General features: G+C 41.5%; 1 protein-coding gene across 4 annotated transcripts in view; it reads right to left on the reverse strand.

The window, feature by feature from the left end:
- The window catches only part of TTC8 (tetratricopeptide repeat domain 8), a 52311-nt gene that overhangs the window by 14793 nt on the left and 18511 nt on the right, over window positions 1-19007 (reverse strand). For 3 of the 4 annotated variants that reach the window (XM_056851159.1, XM_056851156.1, XM_056851158.1), the window contains 5 exons: window positions 18343-18432; window positions 14846-14890; window positions 5328-5413; window positions 3675-3762; window positions 826-936 (listed from right to left, as the gene is read on the reverse strand). In XM_056851159.1, coding sequence (XP_056707137.1) covers window positions 826-936; window positions 3675-3762; window positions 5328-5413; window positions 14846-14890; window positions 18343-18432 — 420 coding nt within the window. The remainder of the gene's footprint in view (window positions 1-825; window positions 937-3674; window positions 3763-5327; window positions 5414-14845; window positions 14891-18342; window positions 18433-19007) is intronic. The other variant, XM_056851157.1, reaches the window with a different exon arrangement.

A 19007-nucleotide genomic window follows, 5' to 3' on the forward strand; every position in this document is an offset into this window, starting at 1 on the left:
CGGATCCAGACTAAATTGGCATTTTCAATCAGTTCCCCCTTTGCGCTGCAGACTTCCGTCATGACATACTTCTGGGTCCCCAGTCCCCCAGAAGCGGTATTTTGTGAAGATCAGTGGGCTGTAGAAGGAGAGGGGGAGACAGGGAAATTCCATTCTACCACTGGGAAAATTTAGTCTGGATCCAACTCATCTGACCTGACTTGCAACCACTCTTGTTAGTATACAGTGTAGATTATTTTTGTTGTCGTCAGTTGAGCTGTGCTGTTTTTAAAGTTGTAATTTATTCTTTGCGTGTCTTGGATTGTCATGTCTATCCTTCATAACCTTCTCTGAGCATATGGAAAAGAGATCTATACAATGACTTCAATAAATACTAACCTTCTTTCTCTGCTGAAAATGAACTGTTATTTAATCTCTGGGGTATTTAGCCTATTCAGTAATTCTTACTGACTTAATGAATTCCCAATTACTCCCTTTGCTGATGAAGCACTGATCTGAAAAGACTAATGCTGGTTAATCCTGCTGATAGGCACTATGCCACAAAAAACATTTGTTGCTTTCAAACGGAAAAAGCAAGAACTACATAAGGAAGACCTAGGATCACAAGCTCTCAGCTAGTCCTGCCTCCCTTCACTGGATGCAGTTTTGCCTTCAAACTAGGAAATGCCGCTCCATCATAACAAAGTCATCTGGGCTTGATTTTAATTTTTTCTGTAGCATTATCCGATTAACATTTGAAAATGCTGGAAATCTATCCAGTGAATTTTTGAGGGCAACAATGGGCGTGCTGATCCTTTCTGTAAGCTGGTAGCTGGGCTTGCGTACCTCGTAGATCCTGGCCATACCACAAAGGAGGGAGACTTCTCCGGGAAACCGATCTAATCCTTGCTTGAAAACATTTAAAGCTGTCAATGGCTGATCCAAGCGGGAATACACCTGAGCAAACAAACGGCAGATGGGCCTGTGTCACTATACAAGATCTACACAAAGGTTCCGTAACTGACAATCGTAACCTAAGTGCCGCATGAGTCTACATACAAAACCGGTTGTAAGAATAATACGCAAAGGCAGAAAACCATGCTGAGCCTGCGCAGCAAGTGCCATTAGGTTTCACTACTACCTCTCCAGACTTCCATGATCATATTGAGCTGTACGTAAATGAGACATAGCTATGTTCTCAGGTTGGACTGACAATCTATTAGGGCTTTCAAAAAAAAAAACTGAGTTGCCCTTTTCATAATGTTTAGGGCAGGCCACCTTGCGTCTTTGTGCCCTAATGCAGAGAACTTTCCTATCCCCATTAGCCACTGTTGTGGAGGGAGGGAAATGTACACCATAATACTCTATGGCAAGTTGCACTGAATGCTACAGAAGGGAAGAACATAACACGCAGGTGGCATTCTGAGTGGCTGTACTGCGCAGTGTTTCTTACATACTTCCACCCTTAGATTCAGTGCCAACCAAATGCCATAGATGCAGACTACGGCTTGGATCTCATGAACTAGTCCTATGTGCACTTTTCTGCTGCAGTGCATGCTTCCTCTTCTTGAACACATGAATCTGCCTTATACTAAATCAGACCCTTGGTCCATCGAAGTCAGTGTTGTCTACTCAGACCGGCAGCGGCTCTCCAGAGTCTCATGTAGTTGGTCTTTCACATCATCTACTTACCTAGTTCCTTTAACTGGAGATGCTGGGGGTTGACCTGGGACCTTCTGCATATCTAGCAGATGCTCTACCCCTGAGCCACAGCCCCTTCTTCTAAAACACAAGGGCCCACTGAAAGCCATTGCTTGTGTGCAAACAGAAGATTCAGCAGAAAGAGGAAGCACACTCTGCAATCGAGTGTGAGCAGAATTTTTCAATAGGATTCCAGCCTCTGTAATGTCCAACAAGAATGAGGTAATACTGGATCTCCCACATACAGCCAAACTGGCCCCCTCTGACATTTTCTTAGCCAACCACGGAGGCACACAGGCACACAATAAACAATCCGTTCCTTCAGTTTCACTGTGCTTGCTTGCACAGCATTGGTATATTTCATCAAACCCATTGAGATCAAGTCATACCCATGAAATGACATAATGAATAATGTAATGCTGACACAGCCATACCAAACAACAGAAAGCCAGCTGTCACTGGTGTTCTCATTACACATAATAGGCAATACGGCATCGCACAAACTGTACCCACTTTAAAGGTAACAAAACAGATTATTGCTATGGCTACAACAGCAAACACTTCCAATACATAAATTGTGGCATTTTGACTGGGGGGAAAAAGACCACAACTGTCCTCCTTGAAAAAATACAACCAGCTCAGGGTTAACAACACCTCCAACAAGAACTATGTGACAAGCATACTATGGGAAAGGTTGACAAATCGGCTTAATGAAGAGCCATAAAAATAAGAACATCGGGATCAGTGCAGTAACTTTGCTAACTACTTCTTAATGTCTCCTATATTGTCAGGCAAAAGTAATTGCTTCTTGGGTAAAAGTAATAAATGAGACTGGTTAGCTTTGGTGGTGGTGGGGATATGTGAAGCTCTGGCTACATCAAAAGAGACATTACTAAGAAAGGAGTTGTTTTAAGCAATTTGACTGCAACAGCCTTTTGCTGGCAATTCTCATTTCTTGAGGTCATTGCTAAAGCTGTCTCTAAAGCATCCTTCAAAGCATTCGCTGTGAATTTCTGTTTATAATCGGTGCAGCAAATCTCAAAGGACTTGTCTCAGCCATGTCTGCATTAAACTCTACGGAAATTTCGACCTTGTGGCTGTCATAGTTATTTTCACTTTGTTAACACACGACATCTGAACTCATTTCTTCTATTAACATCACATCTGTGTAAACTGTTTCAGTGACAGATTTACATATATGAGGAGACTACAGGGCAATCTATTAGGTTTTTCCCCCACCCCTTCAACCTGGTCTTGGATTGCTTTTAAAGAACAGCTCAGCATGAAACATTTTGGGAAACAGCTGCTTTCAAATCTGACCTTTCTTAAAAAAACGAGGACAGGCTCATCAATATCAGCACCTTGGACAGTACCTTGCAGTTATACAGGGGGAGCGCCATACATACAGCCAGAGCAGTCTTTGAAGCGTCAACTGCAGCCACTCACACAGCTGGAAAGGAAAACTCATGTCCATTTAGAAAAGCCGTGTCTGTTTAATGGGGGCAAGTGGCTGCGGGAAAAACTTCACAGTCATCTGTACATACATTACTCCCCCAAGTACTCACATAACTTGGAAGGACTGTATAACCACGTGCTGAGTCTAGGACAAGTTGAACTTGCCCCCCGACCCACTTCTAATCAGGATTTTTGAAAGTGTATTCTTGTCATTTTACGAAATTATTTCTTTACCGAACTGAGGATACAAGAAATAATTGCAAGGTTGTTCTTGTTACAGCAAAGAAAAAAAAGAAAAAAAAGACTACTGCAAATACTACAACTATGATAACATGTTGAAAGTCTGGAGTGTCATTAAAATTTATTAAATATAAGATTTTTAAAAGGATAATAAAAAATGGCTGTATTTCAAAGTAACTGAGTGTTCTTTATCAGTGAATGAAAAACACTATACAAATGTTTCCACTGTCACATTTGAGCCTATAGTTCCACACCATTAACCTGAAAGGATGAATCTTAAATGGTAAATACCAACTTACTTTTGCCAAGTACAGTATTGTATCTACCATATCCTGCTGTTTGAGAGCCGATTTAAATTGTGTTTCTGCTTCACGATACAATCCTAACCTGAGGAAAGATACAATATAAAGATATGTATGAAAAACACACTATTTGGGGATAATTTTATGATTGTTTAAATTATGAGCTACAAAAAGGATAGAATACATAAAATTCATCAATATGGAAGAGTCATTGCATTAGAAATTACATTTCCAGACCCCCCCCCCCAGTTATATAATGGACTTTGAAACCCTTCCTGGACTTGCCCAAACATTGTTAAGAGTTCGCTTTACCCTAACAGTATTCCTGTTGGATACACCTTCCCATAATTCATTTAAAATAGAAAAAACATTCAAGGGGGAAATTCACAAACTATTTATGTGGGTAAATTATCAATGAACTCATTGGGACTATACTTATATATGATCTATAATATTTATGGTCCAACTTTTTGTTCCTTTCTGCAGTGCCAAAATATATTTTCCAGGGAGCACGTGAAAAAGTTACTGTAATTAATGCCTAAGTGAAGTTTTAAACCCTAATTTCATCCCCTTTCATTCACCAAGTCAAAGTGTGCAGGAAATTACTTAACAGCAAAATATATTAAGCTGGATTTCCCTCTCTTCTTTTCCTGCAGAACTTCTTAACAAAGACTGTGAAAATGAAGAGTTCAATCACAGCCCTATTCATTCTGCCTTCTCTTTCAGAATATGTTTAACGCATAGCAGGTTAAAAGGTAATGGAAACATTGTATTACAGCCAATTTATATATTACCGCAGTTGCATGGGAGCTATAAAAGCAACAGCAAGATTAGCAATGTAATAAAGACCCTTGAAGGCCTCTAGCTGCTCTGCATTATTTGTATCAGAAAGCATTAACAGGTCACAGAGAGGACGTACTAGACTAGTGGTTTAACTCCTCAGCCTCCTCAGCTCTAACTTTTAGCCACTCGTTTAGCAGATTCTGTGACAGCAAGAATATGGGTATGTCTCCTTTAAGCACTGTGCCAGGTTGTTAGTACTTTAAACCACACATGGGAGGAAAACCCATTATATAAAATTGGAATATCATAACCTTTTATTCCAAGAATATAAAGAAAACTAAACTGGAAACTGACGGATAGGACTATTCCCTTTAAAGGTTTGAGATACTGTTGTTTCCCTTGCTTATAAACATGTCTTAAGCCATGAATCACCAGACACAGCATCCTTGGGTTAATTTTGCTTCTGCCCTCTATAATGTCCAGAAGCCTTCAGTCTATGATATTGTACATTTCCTTAGACCCCACTGTATCGGAGGGATGGGGAAGCTCACATGATGGTAGTCTTGTGTAACAAGGAAAGGAGGTTGAGAGAGGAATCTGGTATCTGGCTGGAATGTCATGACACGAGGAAAATGTTTTTCCAGCTTCAGATATCACATGTTAATTGTCCCCACCGCTTGCAGTTCCAAACTCTTATCGATCAATTCTCTCTGTTTAGTTCTCTCTGTGTCAGCTGTTTGTTACATACATGTTTCTCTCATTATATAAATGAGTTGGTACAGAAGTTCCTCCAAGTCAGACATAATCCTGCGCTCCCCAGGGGACTGCATCATGCACTAGTTTGGAGAACGGACGAACTGTTTTTACCTGTAATAACACTTCCCAATTTGCACTTTCCACCACCAGTCCTTGAATTGGCCGTGCTGGGTGGCATACGCTGCCAGATCTATAGCCTTTAAAAAGAAATCACTTTTTGAAAAGGTCAGCTTCATTTCTGAGCTAAAACGTACTGTAAAGAAATAGCAAGATATAAAAAAAAAGTACAAGATTAAAGTAAAAAATTACCGGTATGTCATGCCAGAAGAAAATGTTGGTTTTCGCTTGCCTTCCCCATATTATGCAATACAGTTTAAACAGGGGGAAAACCCTCATTGTAGTAACTCTTGATGTTGAGCACTTGCAGAATTGATGGATTTGTTTTATTAATGCATTCTTGAAAAGCCCTCAAGACCAGGAAAAAACCCTTTAAGTTATATAATCAATTGCCAAGGCACTAAGAATACAACTCTTCCCCATCAGGAATTTTAATCACGGGCAAAGTGGATTGCACCTTAATCTTGTATATTCATATTAAATAAGTGTACAGATCATGAGAATGTTCCAGTCTCCCTGTACTGGTTGAGGAAGAGGCCATAAGGTTAGAGGCTGGCGAAAGCGGCAGAAGCAGCAAGCAGTATTATCAACCTCTGAAACCAAAACAAGAACAATGACCTCTATAGTCAGGAACAGCACGGAGGCACCTTTTAAACAGTGGCTGGCTAAGTAGCATCTGGCGATACACAATATGTTTCCCTTGCCCCTGAAGCCTCTAGGTTGAACTGCACAATTCCCAGAAACTATTTTTTGTGGGGGTGGGGGACTAAAGCCTCTGTCAATGGCCACAAATGGAGGCAATTTTTTTTAAAAAAAAACTCTGACGGAAAAAGGAGAGCAGGGTTCGTACAGCCAAAACACTTAACAATGCTCGACATGATATAAAATTCTTGTTTGAGCATACCAGCCCTCTGGCATTACCACCGCAAGGGATTGTTTTTACTCAAGCTCACCGACCTCCAAACTAAAAGGGGAACTTCATAAAGATGGCCTCACCAGTCAACCTGCCATCTCAACCCAGTCGTAGCTGTGCAGGGGCAGCGGATATGTCACTTTCAGGGATTTCAGTAAGTTAAGAAGGAATTAAACAACAAATGCTATTTAAGATCTAGATGAAGAGAGGTCATCAAGAGGTATGAGCTGCGGTGTCACCAATATGCGGATGATAGCCAGCTATACTTTTCTTTTCTGTCTAATTCTGAGGATGCTATTGATGCTCTGAACTGCTGCTTGGTGTCAATAATGGGCTGGATAAGGGCGAACAAGCTGAAACTTTATTTAAAACATTTATTAGCAGCCCTTTCTTCCATACAGAGCTCAAGGCCTCTTACAACATAGACAAAACACACAAAAATACATTACAAACATAAAACCCAAAATTTAAAATTACAACTCAGGACTGCTAGTAAACTTAACTGAATGCAGTCCTAAATAAAACCATCTCCAACGGCCTCCTAAAGATAGAAAGGTGCACTTCGAAAGATCGAAATGTGCACTTCCCTCGGGAGGTTGTTTCATAACTGTGGAGCTGCCACTGAAAAGGCCATCTCTCATGTACCCACCACATGAGCTTCTTTAATTGATGGGACAGTCAGGAGGGCCTCTCTCTGAGACCTTAATTCCTGGGCAGGTACATATCGGAGAAGATAGTGTAGTGGTTAAGAGTGGTGGTTTGGAGCGGTGGACTCTGATCTGGAGAACTGGGTTTGATTCCCCATTCCTCCACATGAGCAGTGGACACTAATCTGGTGAACCAGGTTTGCTTCCCTGCTGTTCCACATGAAGCCAGCTGGGTGACTTTGGGCTAGTCACAGCTCTTAGAGCTCTCTCAGCCCCACCTACATCACAGGGCGTCTGTTGTGGGGAGGGAAAGGGAAGGTGTTTGTAAGCTGGTTTGATTCTTCCTTAAGTGGTAGAGAAAGTCAGCATATAAAAGCCAACTTTTTTTCTTCTTCGGCTTCTCCTTCTTCTCTGAAGATGACCACAGTGGTTGGGTAGGTTTATAAGGCAGTAAGCAGACCTTCAGGCATGTTGGTCCCAGACCATACAGGGCTTTGAAGGTCACCACCAGCATCTTGAGGCTCTTTTCTCATTTTTTGGCATATGCCACATAAGCAATTATTCTATCCTTGGCACATACTTTATAGTTATCCCAAACTTTGAATCAGTAAATCCTAAATTCATTTCAACAAATTCTTTTTCTTCTTTCTGTATTTGGGAAACAAACTGCAGGGTGTTTGGTTGGGAGGAGTTGACACCTAGGTTTAGATTTTTCATCATTTCCCATTAGTAAATTTAATACTACTTGACTATGGTCAGATATGACCATAACAAAAAGGGTACCTGCTTGAATTAAAGTGGTGGAGTTGTGATATACATGAGAAAGGTGGGTTGATGGATATGTTTTAATTTTAATGGTTCTTAGTTTACATTTCTGATGCTGCTTTAAGATCTTTTCCATTGTGTTTGGAGGAGAGGGGCTGATACTGTATTCTGATTTGTGGCCTGGAAAATCTTCAAGCTCATTGTCAGGTTAGAAATTTTCTAAATAAACAAATATGAATTGCCTTATGTCTACCAAATTATAGTTCTCTAGGAAGGTTTATAGGGTATCTTGAGCTTCATTCAGTAGTCAAGAATTTGATAATACAAATGATCCAACAATGTAGATTGTGCTAATTACTTTTTCCAGTGGGGAAATTATTGAGCTAAACATCAGGAGCCAAGCAACAGATCTTCAACACCCTCAATTCATGCCATGTGCTCTTTTTATAGTTATTCGCGCACACATGGTTCACTGAGACAGAAACATCTGTATAACTATTATGTGTAACGATTTTGCATTTATCTTGTCTATAAGAACCTGCATGAGATCAGAGGGTGAACCTGAAGACTCTGCTATCTTCGATTCCTGGGATGTGTACTAGAACATTTTGTGTCTATTTTCTGCTTCCTCTCTAAAGATAATAGGGTTCGCCTGTCAGGGATATCTGTGTCAATATCCTGATGAATAATCAAGTTAACAAGAGCTTGAACTAGTCACTTTCCATTCCTGGAACTCTTCCCCTGTGCAATCCTTATATTTATGAGTTCCTTGTTAAAGTAAAAACATCACTGTATTTAAAGAGGACTCTAAACACAGTGTGGGTTTGATGCATCATCCACAAATGTTCTTCCTTTTGATAAAGAAACTAGTTATAGAAGGCCAATGAAATCAAAACACTAGTCAGAAACTAACCCTGTTGAGGACTCATAAATCACTTTTGGGAATCACCTTCTATTCTCACATGTTACTTTCTCCCAACCTCAATCATGGTTTGGTATTATGTCTGTGCAGAAATTAACCATGGTTAACATAAACCTGGTCTTGGAGGGCACTTAAGACAGGTTTTGGAGCCCATGTATTTCACATATTGAGTTATAATCACCATCCAAGGGATTCTTCCTGCTGAACTATAGACAAAGAATCCCCATTTTACAAGCTATTAGCATTCTCTCTTGTAGAGCAGGCACACTGAGATATGGGATGAGTTATTATACCTCCATCCTTTCTCAGTGCTAGGATTGTGATGTGGACAGGATGTGGCCTTTTTCCTGATCAGAAATAGTGATGTGGACTGAACCTCCCTCCAGCCTAAGGAGTGTTCCTCCAACTTAAATTACTCTTCTGTTGGAGGAAGAACAACTTATGCTGGAGGAAACCTCTACAGGAAGGTTTCCAACTTTGCTTAGTGCAGTGGTAGGATAAGAGTAGGCTCCACCCCACTGAAACGTGATAAGCCTGCCCACAGTACATGAATCCTGGTGTGAAGTTCATTTATTTCAGCAATAGGCTAAACATTAGGAAGAACTTTCTGACAGTTAAGAGTGGTTCCTCAGTGGAACAGGCTTCCTCGGAAGGTGGTGGGCTCTCCTTCTTTGGAGGTTTTTAAGCAGATGGCTATGTCAGCAATTCTGATTCTGTGAATTTAGGCGGATTATGAGAGGGAGGGCTGGAAGGGCTGCACCAGTGTTTGGCTCTCATGGCCCTTTCTTACATGGCCAGGGTAATGCCAATCACCCCTTGGGAGTCAGGAAGCAACTTTCCTCAGGCCAGATTGGCCAGAGATCCTGAAGGATTTTTGCTGCCATCTTCTGGGCATGGAGTAGGGGTCACTGGGGGTGTTGTGGGGGGAGGTAGTTGTGAATTTCCTGCGTTGTGCAGGGGGTGGACAAGGTGACCCTTGTGGTCCCTTCCAACTCTATGATTCTAACAATGTGCTTTCAAAGCCAGAGGACTTGCTTGGAGAAAAATTAAATGCTTTCAAACAGTGGATAACAGTGAGCTAAGGAGCGACAAAACATTTGGCCTTCCTTGGCCAGCAAGCTTTTTTTTTTTTTTTTTTTTTTTTAAGAAATGCGAATAGGCAAACTCATCCATAACTGAGACTTCTCAGGGAAATGCTGTGCACAGAAACATTAATCATCGTCGATGCTGGAGAAATAGGTAACTCTTCTAAATGGATGATGTGATCTGCCTGTAAGGTACATATTTGTAGACTTGCTAGGGCCTGAATCCACACCCTTATGCTGGTTTTCAACTGCCTGTCATTTTATTGGACAAGGATCCAAGATTCTAGAACAATATGTACAATTCTATGCATAAGTGTTGAGTTTCAATGCCATTTCCTATTTAGAAGGAATTGAAATTTTAAATAGATCTTTGGAGAGAACAAAATATTTAATAAACACTGATATAAGCAGAATTCAAGATTAACGGTTTGCATATGTCATGATCCTAGACCTAAGTTTAAAGACTGAGCAGCAGGTAGGGGGTTCCACTTGGTAGTTTGAATACTGAACAAGTGGTTCTGCCTGCTACCAAAAGAGTTGCAGCAACCCCAGAAGAAGCAATAGTACTCATTCCTTTTTTGGCAAACAGTAGCCAACATTTGTTTATAACAAATGCCACACCCAGCCTTTCTCCCCAGTGGGGACCTAAAGCAGCTCACATTTCTCTCTTCTCCATTTTATCCTCACAACCCTGTGAAGTAGGTCTGGCTGAAAGTGTGTGAATGGCCCAAGGTCTGCCAGCGTCTTCCAGTGGCAGAATGGGGATTTGAATCTGGATCTCCTCAATCCTAGTCCAACATTGTTAAACACCCATTGTTTTGTCAGAGAGGGGATGTTTTCCAGTCTTCCCATCGGCTGCCTGCACTTTAGTCCTTTTCCTGAGCAGAACTTTGCTTCCATTGCAAATAGCAGGGAGATGCTGTGGAGCTAACCTGTGCCAGGATGGGCAAAATTCTGTTCACTTTGGCACTGCAATTCCCACCGTTACCCTGAAGCTGGTCATCAAATCTGAGACCCCCCAGCTTTATTTTCTGAGAAGTTATCTCTGCCACATACAGAATGTCTCAGTTTCCATTGGAAATAGCAAGGGGTGAGCTGTTGCAATGACCTGGGCAAGGATGGTCCAATTCCCTTAATCTTGGGCACTACAACTCCCACCATCATTCTGAAGCTAGGGACAAATTTGGAAGCTCCTAGCTTTATTTTCGGATGAGTTATGCTTGCCAGGGGCAACTGTAGCCTCCATTATAAATGGTCTGCGCGTGTTTATGGCATCCAAACATTTGAGAGAATTTCTGCTGGTTTACTATTTTCTCTTTTAATATGTTTAATTGTAAGCCACCTTAAGGGCTTTGCAAGAAATGAGGGCATGTAAAAAAATAAAATAAAAAGGAACAAATGGCAAGGAAACAAAGATCAGGGTTGCCATAAGCTTATCCAGGTTTTGGCCAGATTCTTGCCATGGTACCTGGAGCATATTTGGGCCATTACTTTGGCCTGACACACAGCACGGATTTACAAATTATCAAGTCCCTAACCCTTGCACATGTAGAGGTATGAGGGGAAATGTGCAGGAAGCATTTTGCCTAATGGTTAAGTGAAAATAGTTATTGGTTGTATAGTAAACAAGGGCCAAATACAAAGGGGCACTACTTGCATAAGGAGCACTCTGAAATGCAAATACATTTCCCCTTAAAATATAGTGGCTTGTATCCTGCCACTTTTTTTCTGTCAGAGGAAGGTCCCTTAGCTTGGAGAAAGGCTTCAAGCTTTGCTGAGCAGATCCAAGTCAACACAATTTATTTTCAGCCCAGATAGATTAAAGTTTGGGATCTGGCTGCCCATTTTGGAGCTCTAATTCTGGGGAAATGCAAACTGGACAGCTATTTTAAAAACTTCAAGACATTGGTGGAAGAGGACAGTAATAACCATAACTCTCTTAACCTCAGGGCGGCCTAACATATACGATTTTCACTGCACACGCATAAATAGAAAAGGGCAAGAAACTGGTTATTGGGAAGCTTTTGAAGCATACTCCAATTTTCATGTCAACAATGATCTTTGATATTTCAAATACTGTGCCCTCTTCACCCTAGCCTTTCCACAGCGTTCCTGTCAACGCTATAGATAAAATATTCATTTGGTCTATGCTCAGTCACACTTAGACAATGTCATTATTTAATAGCAACTGCCAAGAAAAATAATGCTTTTTCTTCAGAGAAGCACTGCAGGGAATGCAGCAGGCTCCAACCATCCTCCCTGTGTGCTTTTATTTCACATTATGCTTGAAAAAATATTAGGAGCCCACATACTGGCTATCGCTAAGTTTGAAGGCCTACATGTATTCCTCTGGAAACATATGAAAAGCCTTCCTTCACATTTAGGCGGACAAAGAAGAAGGCAGAGAAGGTCGGCATATAAAAACCAACTCTTCTTCTCTAGCTGTCCTGGTGGCATCATTAACATGCTGCTCCCTGACTAGTGAGCTACAGAGTTGTTATGGATTCCAGGTCAACGGCAATGTTCCCTGCACATTGGAGTTGGCTGGTTTTGTGCATATTTCCCCTCTGCTGAGTGATTGTAAGATACTGACTAGCAGTGCTACATTTATGTCAGCAATACATGGGTGTCAGGACCTTGGGACTGGGTTGTAAATCCCTCAGTGGTAACTCATGTGTAAATCCCTCAGTGGTAACTCATGTGTATACTGTAATGTAATTTTGCTTCTGAAATTTCCACTTGCTTGAAAGTGCCAATTGCTGTAGAAACAATTTACATCTTTCACATCCCGCTGTTCTGATATGACATTTCAAAGGTCTGCACTCGTCGCTGGCTGTATTTTTTTATACCACTAAAGTTCAATTATCTCAAAATGTGCCTGCGCAACCAATTGATTAAGGCAGACAATTTAGACTAAACTGAAACCCACACACTCCCTTTCAGCTGCAGCAATTCCAATAAACGTTAACAGAAACTGTAGGTGCACTTGAAAATATTTCCAAACATGGGCTGGGATCCCAAAGAGAATGTATGCCTGATGAACTCACACTCCTGCAGAGTGTACAAACGGCAAGTTTACTGGCATCACTGCCCCTGTAAAAACCTCTTGCATCAAATTATTCTTTAACACCATAGACCTTAAAAAGGAAATCTGGGGGTACATGGGTGGCCCCTTCTGAAAGGAGGAGGAGGAACTGGTTTTTATACCCCACTTTCTCTACTGTAGGGAGTTTCAAAGCGACCAACAATCACCTTCCCCTCCCACCCCAGAGGCATTTTGTGAGATAGGTGGGGCTGAGAGAGTTCTAAGAGAACTGTGACTGGCCCAAGGTCACCCAGCAGGCTTCATGAAAAGGAACCTCTGAGGAAAAACTCAGGTCTTCTAGACCTTGGCCATGGTCAACTAACATCACTGTGGGAAAAAATACATCTTGGAATGTTGAATTTAAAAATCTAAGGGCTGAATTGTACATGCTTCTGCTATCTAAGACACAGGCAAGTTAAGAACATAAGAAAAGCCATGCTGGATCAGACCAAGGCCCATCAAGTCCAGCAGTCAGTTCACACAGTGGCCAACCAGGTGCCTCTAGGAAGCCCACAAAGTGACTGAAATCAATTGTACGTACAATTCAGTAATACACACACACATGCGTCACAAGAACACTATTGTTTCTTAGACTCTTTTCTCTCCAGCTGCTTCCTCTGTTTAAACATTCAAGCTACGTTTTACGATTGGAGAAACAGTCTGCAGCTTGGAGGAGAAGGCCTGCTGGAGGAAAACAGCTCAGCAATGCATCAGTGTTGCTAATCCCACATCTGTAAAGCATCTTGTACCACACATCGGTGCTACAACACTGAGAACATACACAGACAATTCTGCTTCTTGAACCTCTAGCACTTACTGCTTTCATTAAAAAATAACTAATGTATTGCCACATAGAAAGTAAAACAAAAAAACCCATTGAATTAAACAATTATATCTTTATTTTGAGATGGTGATCTGGTAAATAAAATAAGTGAAACATATGCTGCAAGGGCACGATTAGACAGTGCCATGAGCTGCAGAACTGTGACTTCTTGAGCATAATTTGTTGACTATCAGAAACCAATGGCTTCCTTTTTTAATATTACACCATTATTATTAACGACAGTGCAGGCATTAAAAAAATAGATTCCTAGGACAGGAAGGAAGCAAAGAGTAACTGATTGCAACTACCTGCTACATGGGAAGATCCTACAGAAAAGATTCTCCTGTAGACAAAAACACAGCATCCAGACATTGGGGGCAGACCTAAGCAAACAAAGAACGCACACAATGGATTTCCCCCATCTTTCCTTTCTTACAGTAGACTTCCGCACACCCTGAAAATCCTCTGCTGAAGGTCAGTGGTGGTGGTGGGGATTCTCAAAAACAAAATACACAATGGTGGGGGGGGGTCCTGCGGTGATGAGGGTGAATCAAGCAAAAGATCACAGTTTCTTCCTCTTAGGTAAACCCAGTAAGCTCCAAACCCAGCTCGCTGCACACATTCACGACCAGGGAGAAACCAACTCCAGCCCCCGCAGCATTTGGTTTAGAAAGCTCCTGACCAATCCTCAGCAGAAGATTTTCAGGGTGGTACAAGGGGACAGGGAAGAAGATGCAAGCAATCCTGTTCACACAAGGTGGGACCTATCCTACAGTACACTTTCCAGTCTAGGAATTTCTTTCACATTAAGAAATGTAGAAGGGGTTCGGTACTTGTTGCAAACAATACAGGTGATGCTCAACATGTTTAAAGTGCAGAATTTCCACAAAGCTCCCTAACCTATCCTGAATTCCCAGTTCGTAATTCTCTGCTCTCAAACATTTATTTATCTAAGGCAGGAAGAGCATGGGTTCTATGGAGCCGCCAAGTTGCTGCAGAAGCCCAATTGTATCCGTTCTTTCAAATGAGTTGCACAACATACCAAGCAGTGCACAGTTTCACAGACAAAAAACTTACATCGTGGCTATTTTTTTTTTGTAATGTCTCTGAAATTGACAGAGTCAAGATTCTAACAGCTGCAATTTCATCCCAATTAAAACTAGACTTTCCTTCAGCTTTATCACAACGGAAGGGCTTACATTCCAAGTGTCAGTTCAGCTGAAAAAAAGTTGAGAGTTCCAAAAATAAATAAAATAAAGAAGAGCAACTTACGTTCTTAACATCGTTCTCATGGTGAAAAATGTATTCAAACAATGCCTGGAAGGGGAACAATTTACAACACACTGTCAAGGTGGGAGAAACAAGCAAACACCATTTACAGTCATACAAAAATAAATAAGCACTGAAGCAGCTCATTTAAAATGTCCACGGATGCAACAGGGAACTCACATCAGTAATGCCTGCATATGCTGCTGGGTCAAGAAAGGAACCTTATTTTGACAACTTAATCAAGGAAATGTTTCTGTAAAATGGGACTGGACCCAAAGAGCCCCGCTTCTGAGCAGAAAATGTTTCAGTGTGCAAACAGGGAAGGAAAGAGGTGCTGGTTTTCTTTGCAGCTGTTACTTTTACTATTTATTGATTTCGTACATTTGTCTCCCATCCTTTTCCTGAGGAACTCATGGCGGCCTACATCATTCTCCTCTACTCCATTTCATTTTCACACACACACACAAAACCCATGAAATTGATCAGGATGAGAGAACAAGAGAGAGAACGAGAGAGAGAACGAAGCTGGGATTTGACTCCTAGCCTCCTAGATCCTTCTGACACTGCAACTGCTACAATCAGTAGCACCTGGCGCCAGCCTGGTGGAATGCTCTGTCTGGTGACATCAGGGCCCTGTGGGACCTTAAAGAGTTCTGCAGGGCCTGCAAGACGGGGCTATTCAGCCAGGCCTATGGCTGAGGACAGCCGCAAATATCATCTGCTGGCTTCCCTATTACCCCTCCTTCCTGTTATATTATCCGTGTCAACGGAGGGGTGACCTGCTGCAAATATCCAGAAATACGAGTGTGGTTAGGCACCATTTGAAATTTTGTAATTTTGTGTTTTAAGTTTTACTTGGGATTTTATTATTTTAAAATTAGATTTTTATATTGATGCAGTAATGCTTTTATATGATGTTATCTGCTCTGAGCCAGCTTAGGCCGGGGAGGGCGGGTTATAAATCACAAAATAAATAAATAAATCACATTGGCTTCCTTACCAAAGGATCATCACGCTGGCAACAGCAGATTGCTTGTGTATCTGTATGTGCAATGGAGGTGCAGAAAAGCCCCACTGCATGGCAGAACACCACATGAAGCCCTCTGGTTCCAGGCCATCATATATCAGACAGCAATGGGTGGCCTTCCCACAGAGGTAGAAAATCCACTGGAGGGAGGGAAGGGATGTAACCAGGGCAAGGGCACTTGGCTTTCTTTTGTAATCCTCTCCGATTTCCCCCCCCCCTTAACTGTGCTCATATCTGGACAGCATGATAAACTACACTGTGCTCAAAGGAGGAAGGAAGAGAAGAAATTAAGTGCATTGGCAAAGAAAGGAGTGGAAGGGAAAGAGTGCTTGTGGCATGCTTCTTGATCCTCCAGAATCATGCCTTGGAGGACTGAGAATATAATGTCTGTGCCTTTGATAATTCTGTACTCACATTCTCAGTGTTGTTTAATAACACCAATAACATTAATGATCATGTACCAATGGCTCCTTTCTCCCAATGGAATCCTGCCCACGCTGACAGAACTAATCTACCCAGCTGCCTATTTTGATTGGTTTGCAGATTTATATCCCACCAATCTGGCCCCATAGGCAGCTTGCACAAAGACAATGAGATACAGACAGCCATTGTGTCCTCTCAGACAAGGTATCCACACGAAATTTTAGATGTAGACAGTATCTATAACTGGATCCATTCAGGCACAATCTCCCTTGGGTGTACCTTGGGAAGGAAGAGGGAGGGAAGGAAAAAAGGAGGCTAATCTTAATTCCCTGCTTCTCTCCATGACCTTCCTCAGTGTGAAGATTAATCACAGGTCAGGGGCCCCACATTCCACAAACTGCAGGTTATTCACTTCTCCCAGTGACAAGAGCATGAGGGAATGAAGCAAGCCAACAGCGCACTCCTCATCTCTCCCCAGGGAGCAACCTTGGCCACGGGAAGGGGAATAAAATCTGAACAGGCTGTCAGAGGATAGCAATGAGCTGTGATCGTTTCTGATGTGCCCCTCAGTGCTGAACTAGTTCCCTACCCTTGCATTAAATACTGCCACCAGCAAGCGGCTGAAAGCAAAACCCAAAATGCACAGATTGCGACATAATGAGGTGAGGAAAGACAGACAAGTTTTCATTTTGGCTGGCTTTCAGTTTCCTTGACAATAATTATGAGAAGTGTATTTTTTAAAAAATCCAGTACTCTAATAAAGGGGGGGAAGCACTACAGCTACCACCATGAAATCAAAAGGAAAAAATCCATGCAATATGAGCTTTTAGATTAACAGAACATTCATACATTTGTATTCTGAGTGCATCTAGAAAGCTGGCCAGAGATTTTTTAATGTTTTGTTTGTCTTCCACATATGCTTTAAAACCCATTAGCTAAGGCTATTTGCTTCCTTTCAACTTAGCAAGTGTCCTACTTCCAGCAAATTATGAATTTATCTGCAATGCCTCTGCTTAAATCATTACAATTGTATTTTCTGTCCGCATGGTAAGAAAAAAGTGCAAACACATCTGGAAATAAAAATATAAACGCTCTCAAAACAGAATTACATTTAACTATAGTTTCTTCACATGATGACTCTATGTATTCGATATGTCTGAAAAAGTCATAACTGTAGCATCATACCACTCCAGGGTAATATGCAAGGCTACCATTAGTTTTAAAATAAGCCCACTGCTAAGATTGCACACATTTGTTCAAATTCACTAAAGCACCTTTCATTTCAAGTCGAGTCCCTGGAGAGCAGCAAGAGACAGCTGAAGCTAGGCTGGCCCCTATTGACTTTGGCCAGATGCTGATAACATTTAACCATAGCTAAGTCATTGGGATTGGACTGCAGGGTTTCATGCTCTCTTACTCCTACGCCTTACTTTTGGGAAGGGGAGTCCTGCTGCCAACCTTAACTACATTGTGAGTTAGCTTAAGCATAAGACAGTTAACCACTGTTAAGACTAACCAGGACTGCTGCTTAATCAGAATTTAAAAGAAGCTGTTGATGTGATACCCACCCATGATGGTAGGAACTATGTTAAAAAAGGGGGAGCGGGAGAAGGAAGCACAGCCTTGCTAACACTCAGCCATGATTAAACAACTGAGTGTTGTGGCTTGGATCCCACCTAGAATTTTTACAGGTGTGCAGGGTGTGTGCGTGTGTGAGAGTGTCGCTTATCACCACCTTTTGCTGGACACCTCTGACCCCCCCTCCCCCAAGATACTCCTGGAAGTCTCTTGTCCTCCAGGAGGATCATGGGAGGGACATTCAGGGCTGCTGTGGGAAGAGGGACATCACCTCTCTTTATTGCACTGGACCAGCCCTTCACACCTCCTTCTGAGACCAACCTAGAAACAGATCCCGATTTGACCACAAGAAGCAAGAAAGCTAGCTGCTTCAGAACTGATACACTGAACGCATATACCAAACATCTATTGTAAATAAGGGGAGAAAGATATTCAGAGACACAAGAAATATTGTGTTCAAGCAAACACATACCTTTGCTAACTTTGGTTTTTGAGCATAATTATTTAAGTTCAGTTTAGCCACATTTATAAAGGGGCCATCAGGATTTGTGAGCAAAGAGGCCTGAAGAAGGAAAAACAATACAGAACTGCATTAAACACATGCTTGAAAATTACTATTCGCAGAAGAAACTCTGAGGAAAGAAATATCTGAATGAAGAATGAAATTTACTAAGGGGAAGTAACAGCTGTCGTTTACACATGTTTGGGATTCACTTAGATCTCGGTGATCACTGGCTCCCAGCCCAGAAATGCACACACAAAGCTTCATATACTCAATGGAGATTTTAAGCGTCTTTCCTTAAAACACCTTTCCCAATGAAATTGCTTCTGTTACTCATGAAGCTGTCAGAAGCAGCTTCTATTCTGGTGCATAGTAGCTGCCACTTTAAAAAAAAACTTTAAAGACTGTATCATCACTAAAACAGACAAAGAGCGTTGAGAGTTAATCTAATGTGATTTACAGTAACTCTGCACAGGACTGCACTATTGGCAGCTTCATTTTACCTAATGAAAACTGATCCCTAATAGAATTGTTTATCTGGATGGTTATTTAGGCTTTGCTAGTGAAACTCCTATTACTTTCAGATTGACATTCTGTCTTTCCCCCCTAGTTTCTGGAAGTATCAAGAGTAAATT

The sequence above is a fragment of the Euleptes europaea genome, chromosome 6 (assembly GCF_029931775.1).
Source record: "Euleptes europaea isolate rEulEur1 chromosome 6, rEulEur1.hap1, whole genome shotgun sequence".
NCBI classification, from domain to species: domain Eukaryota; kingdom Metazoa; phylum Chordata; class Lepidosauria; order Squamata; family Sphaerodactylidae; genus Euleptes; species Euleptes europaea.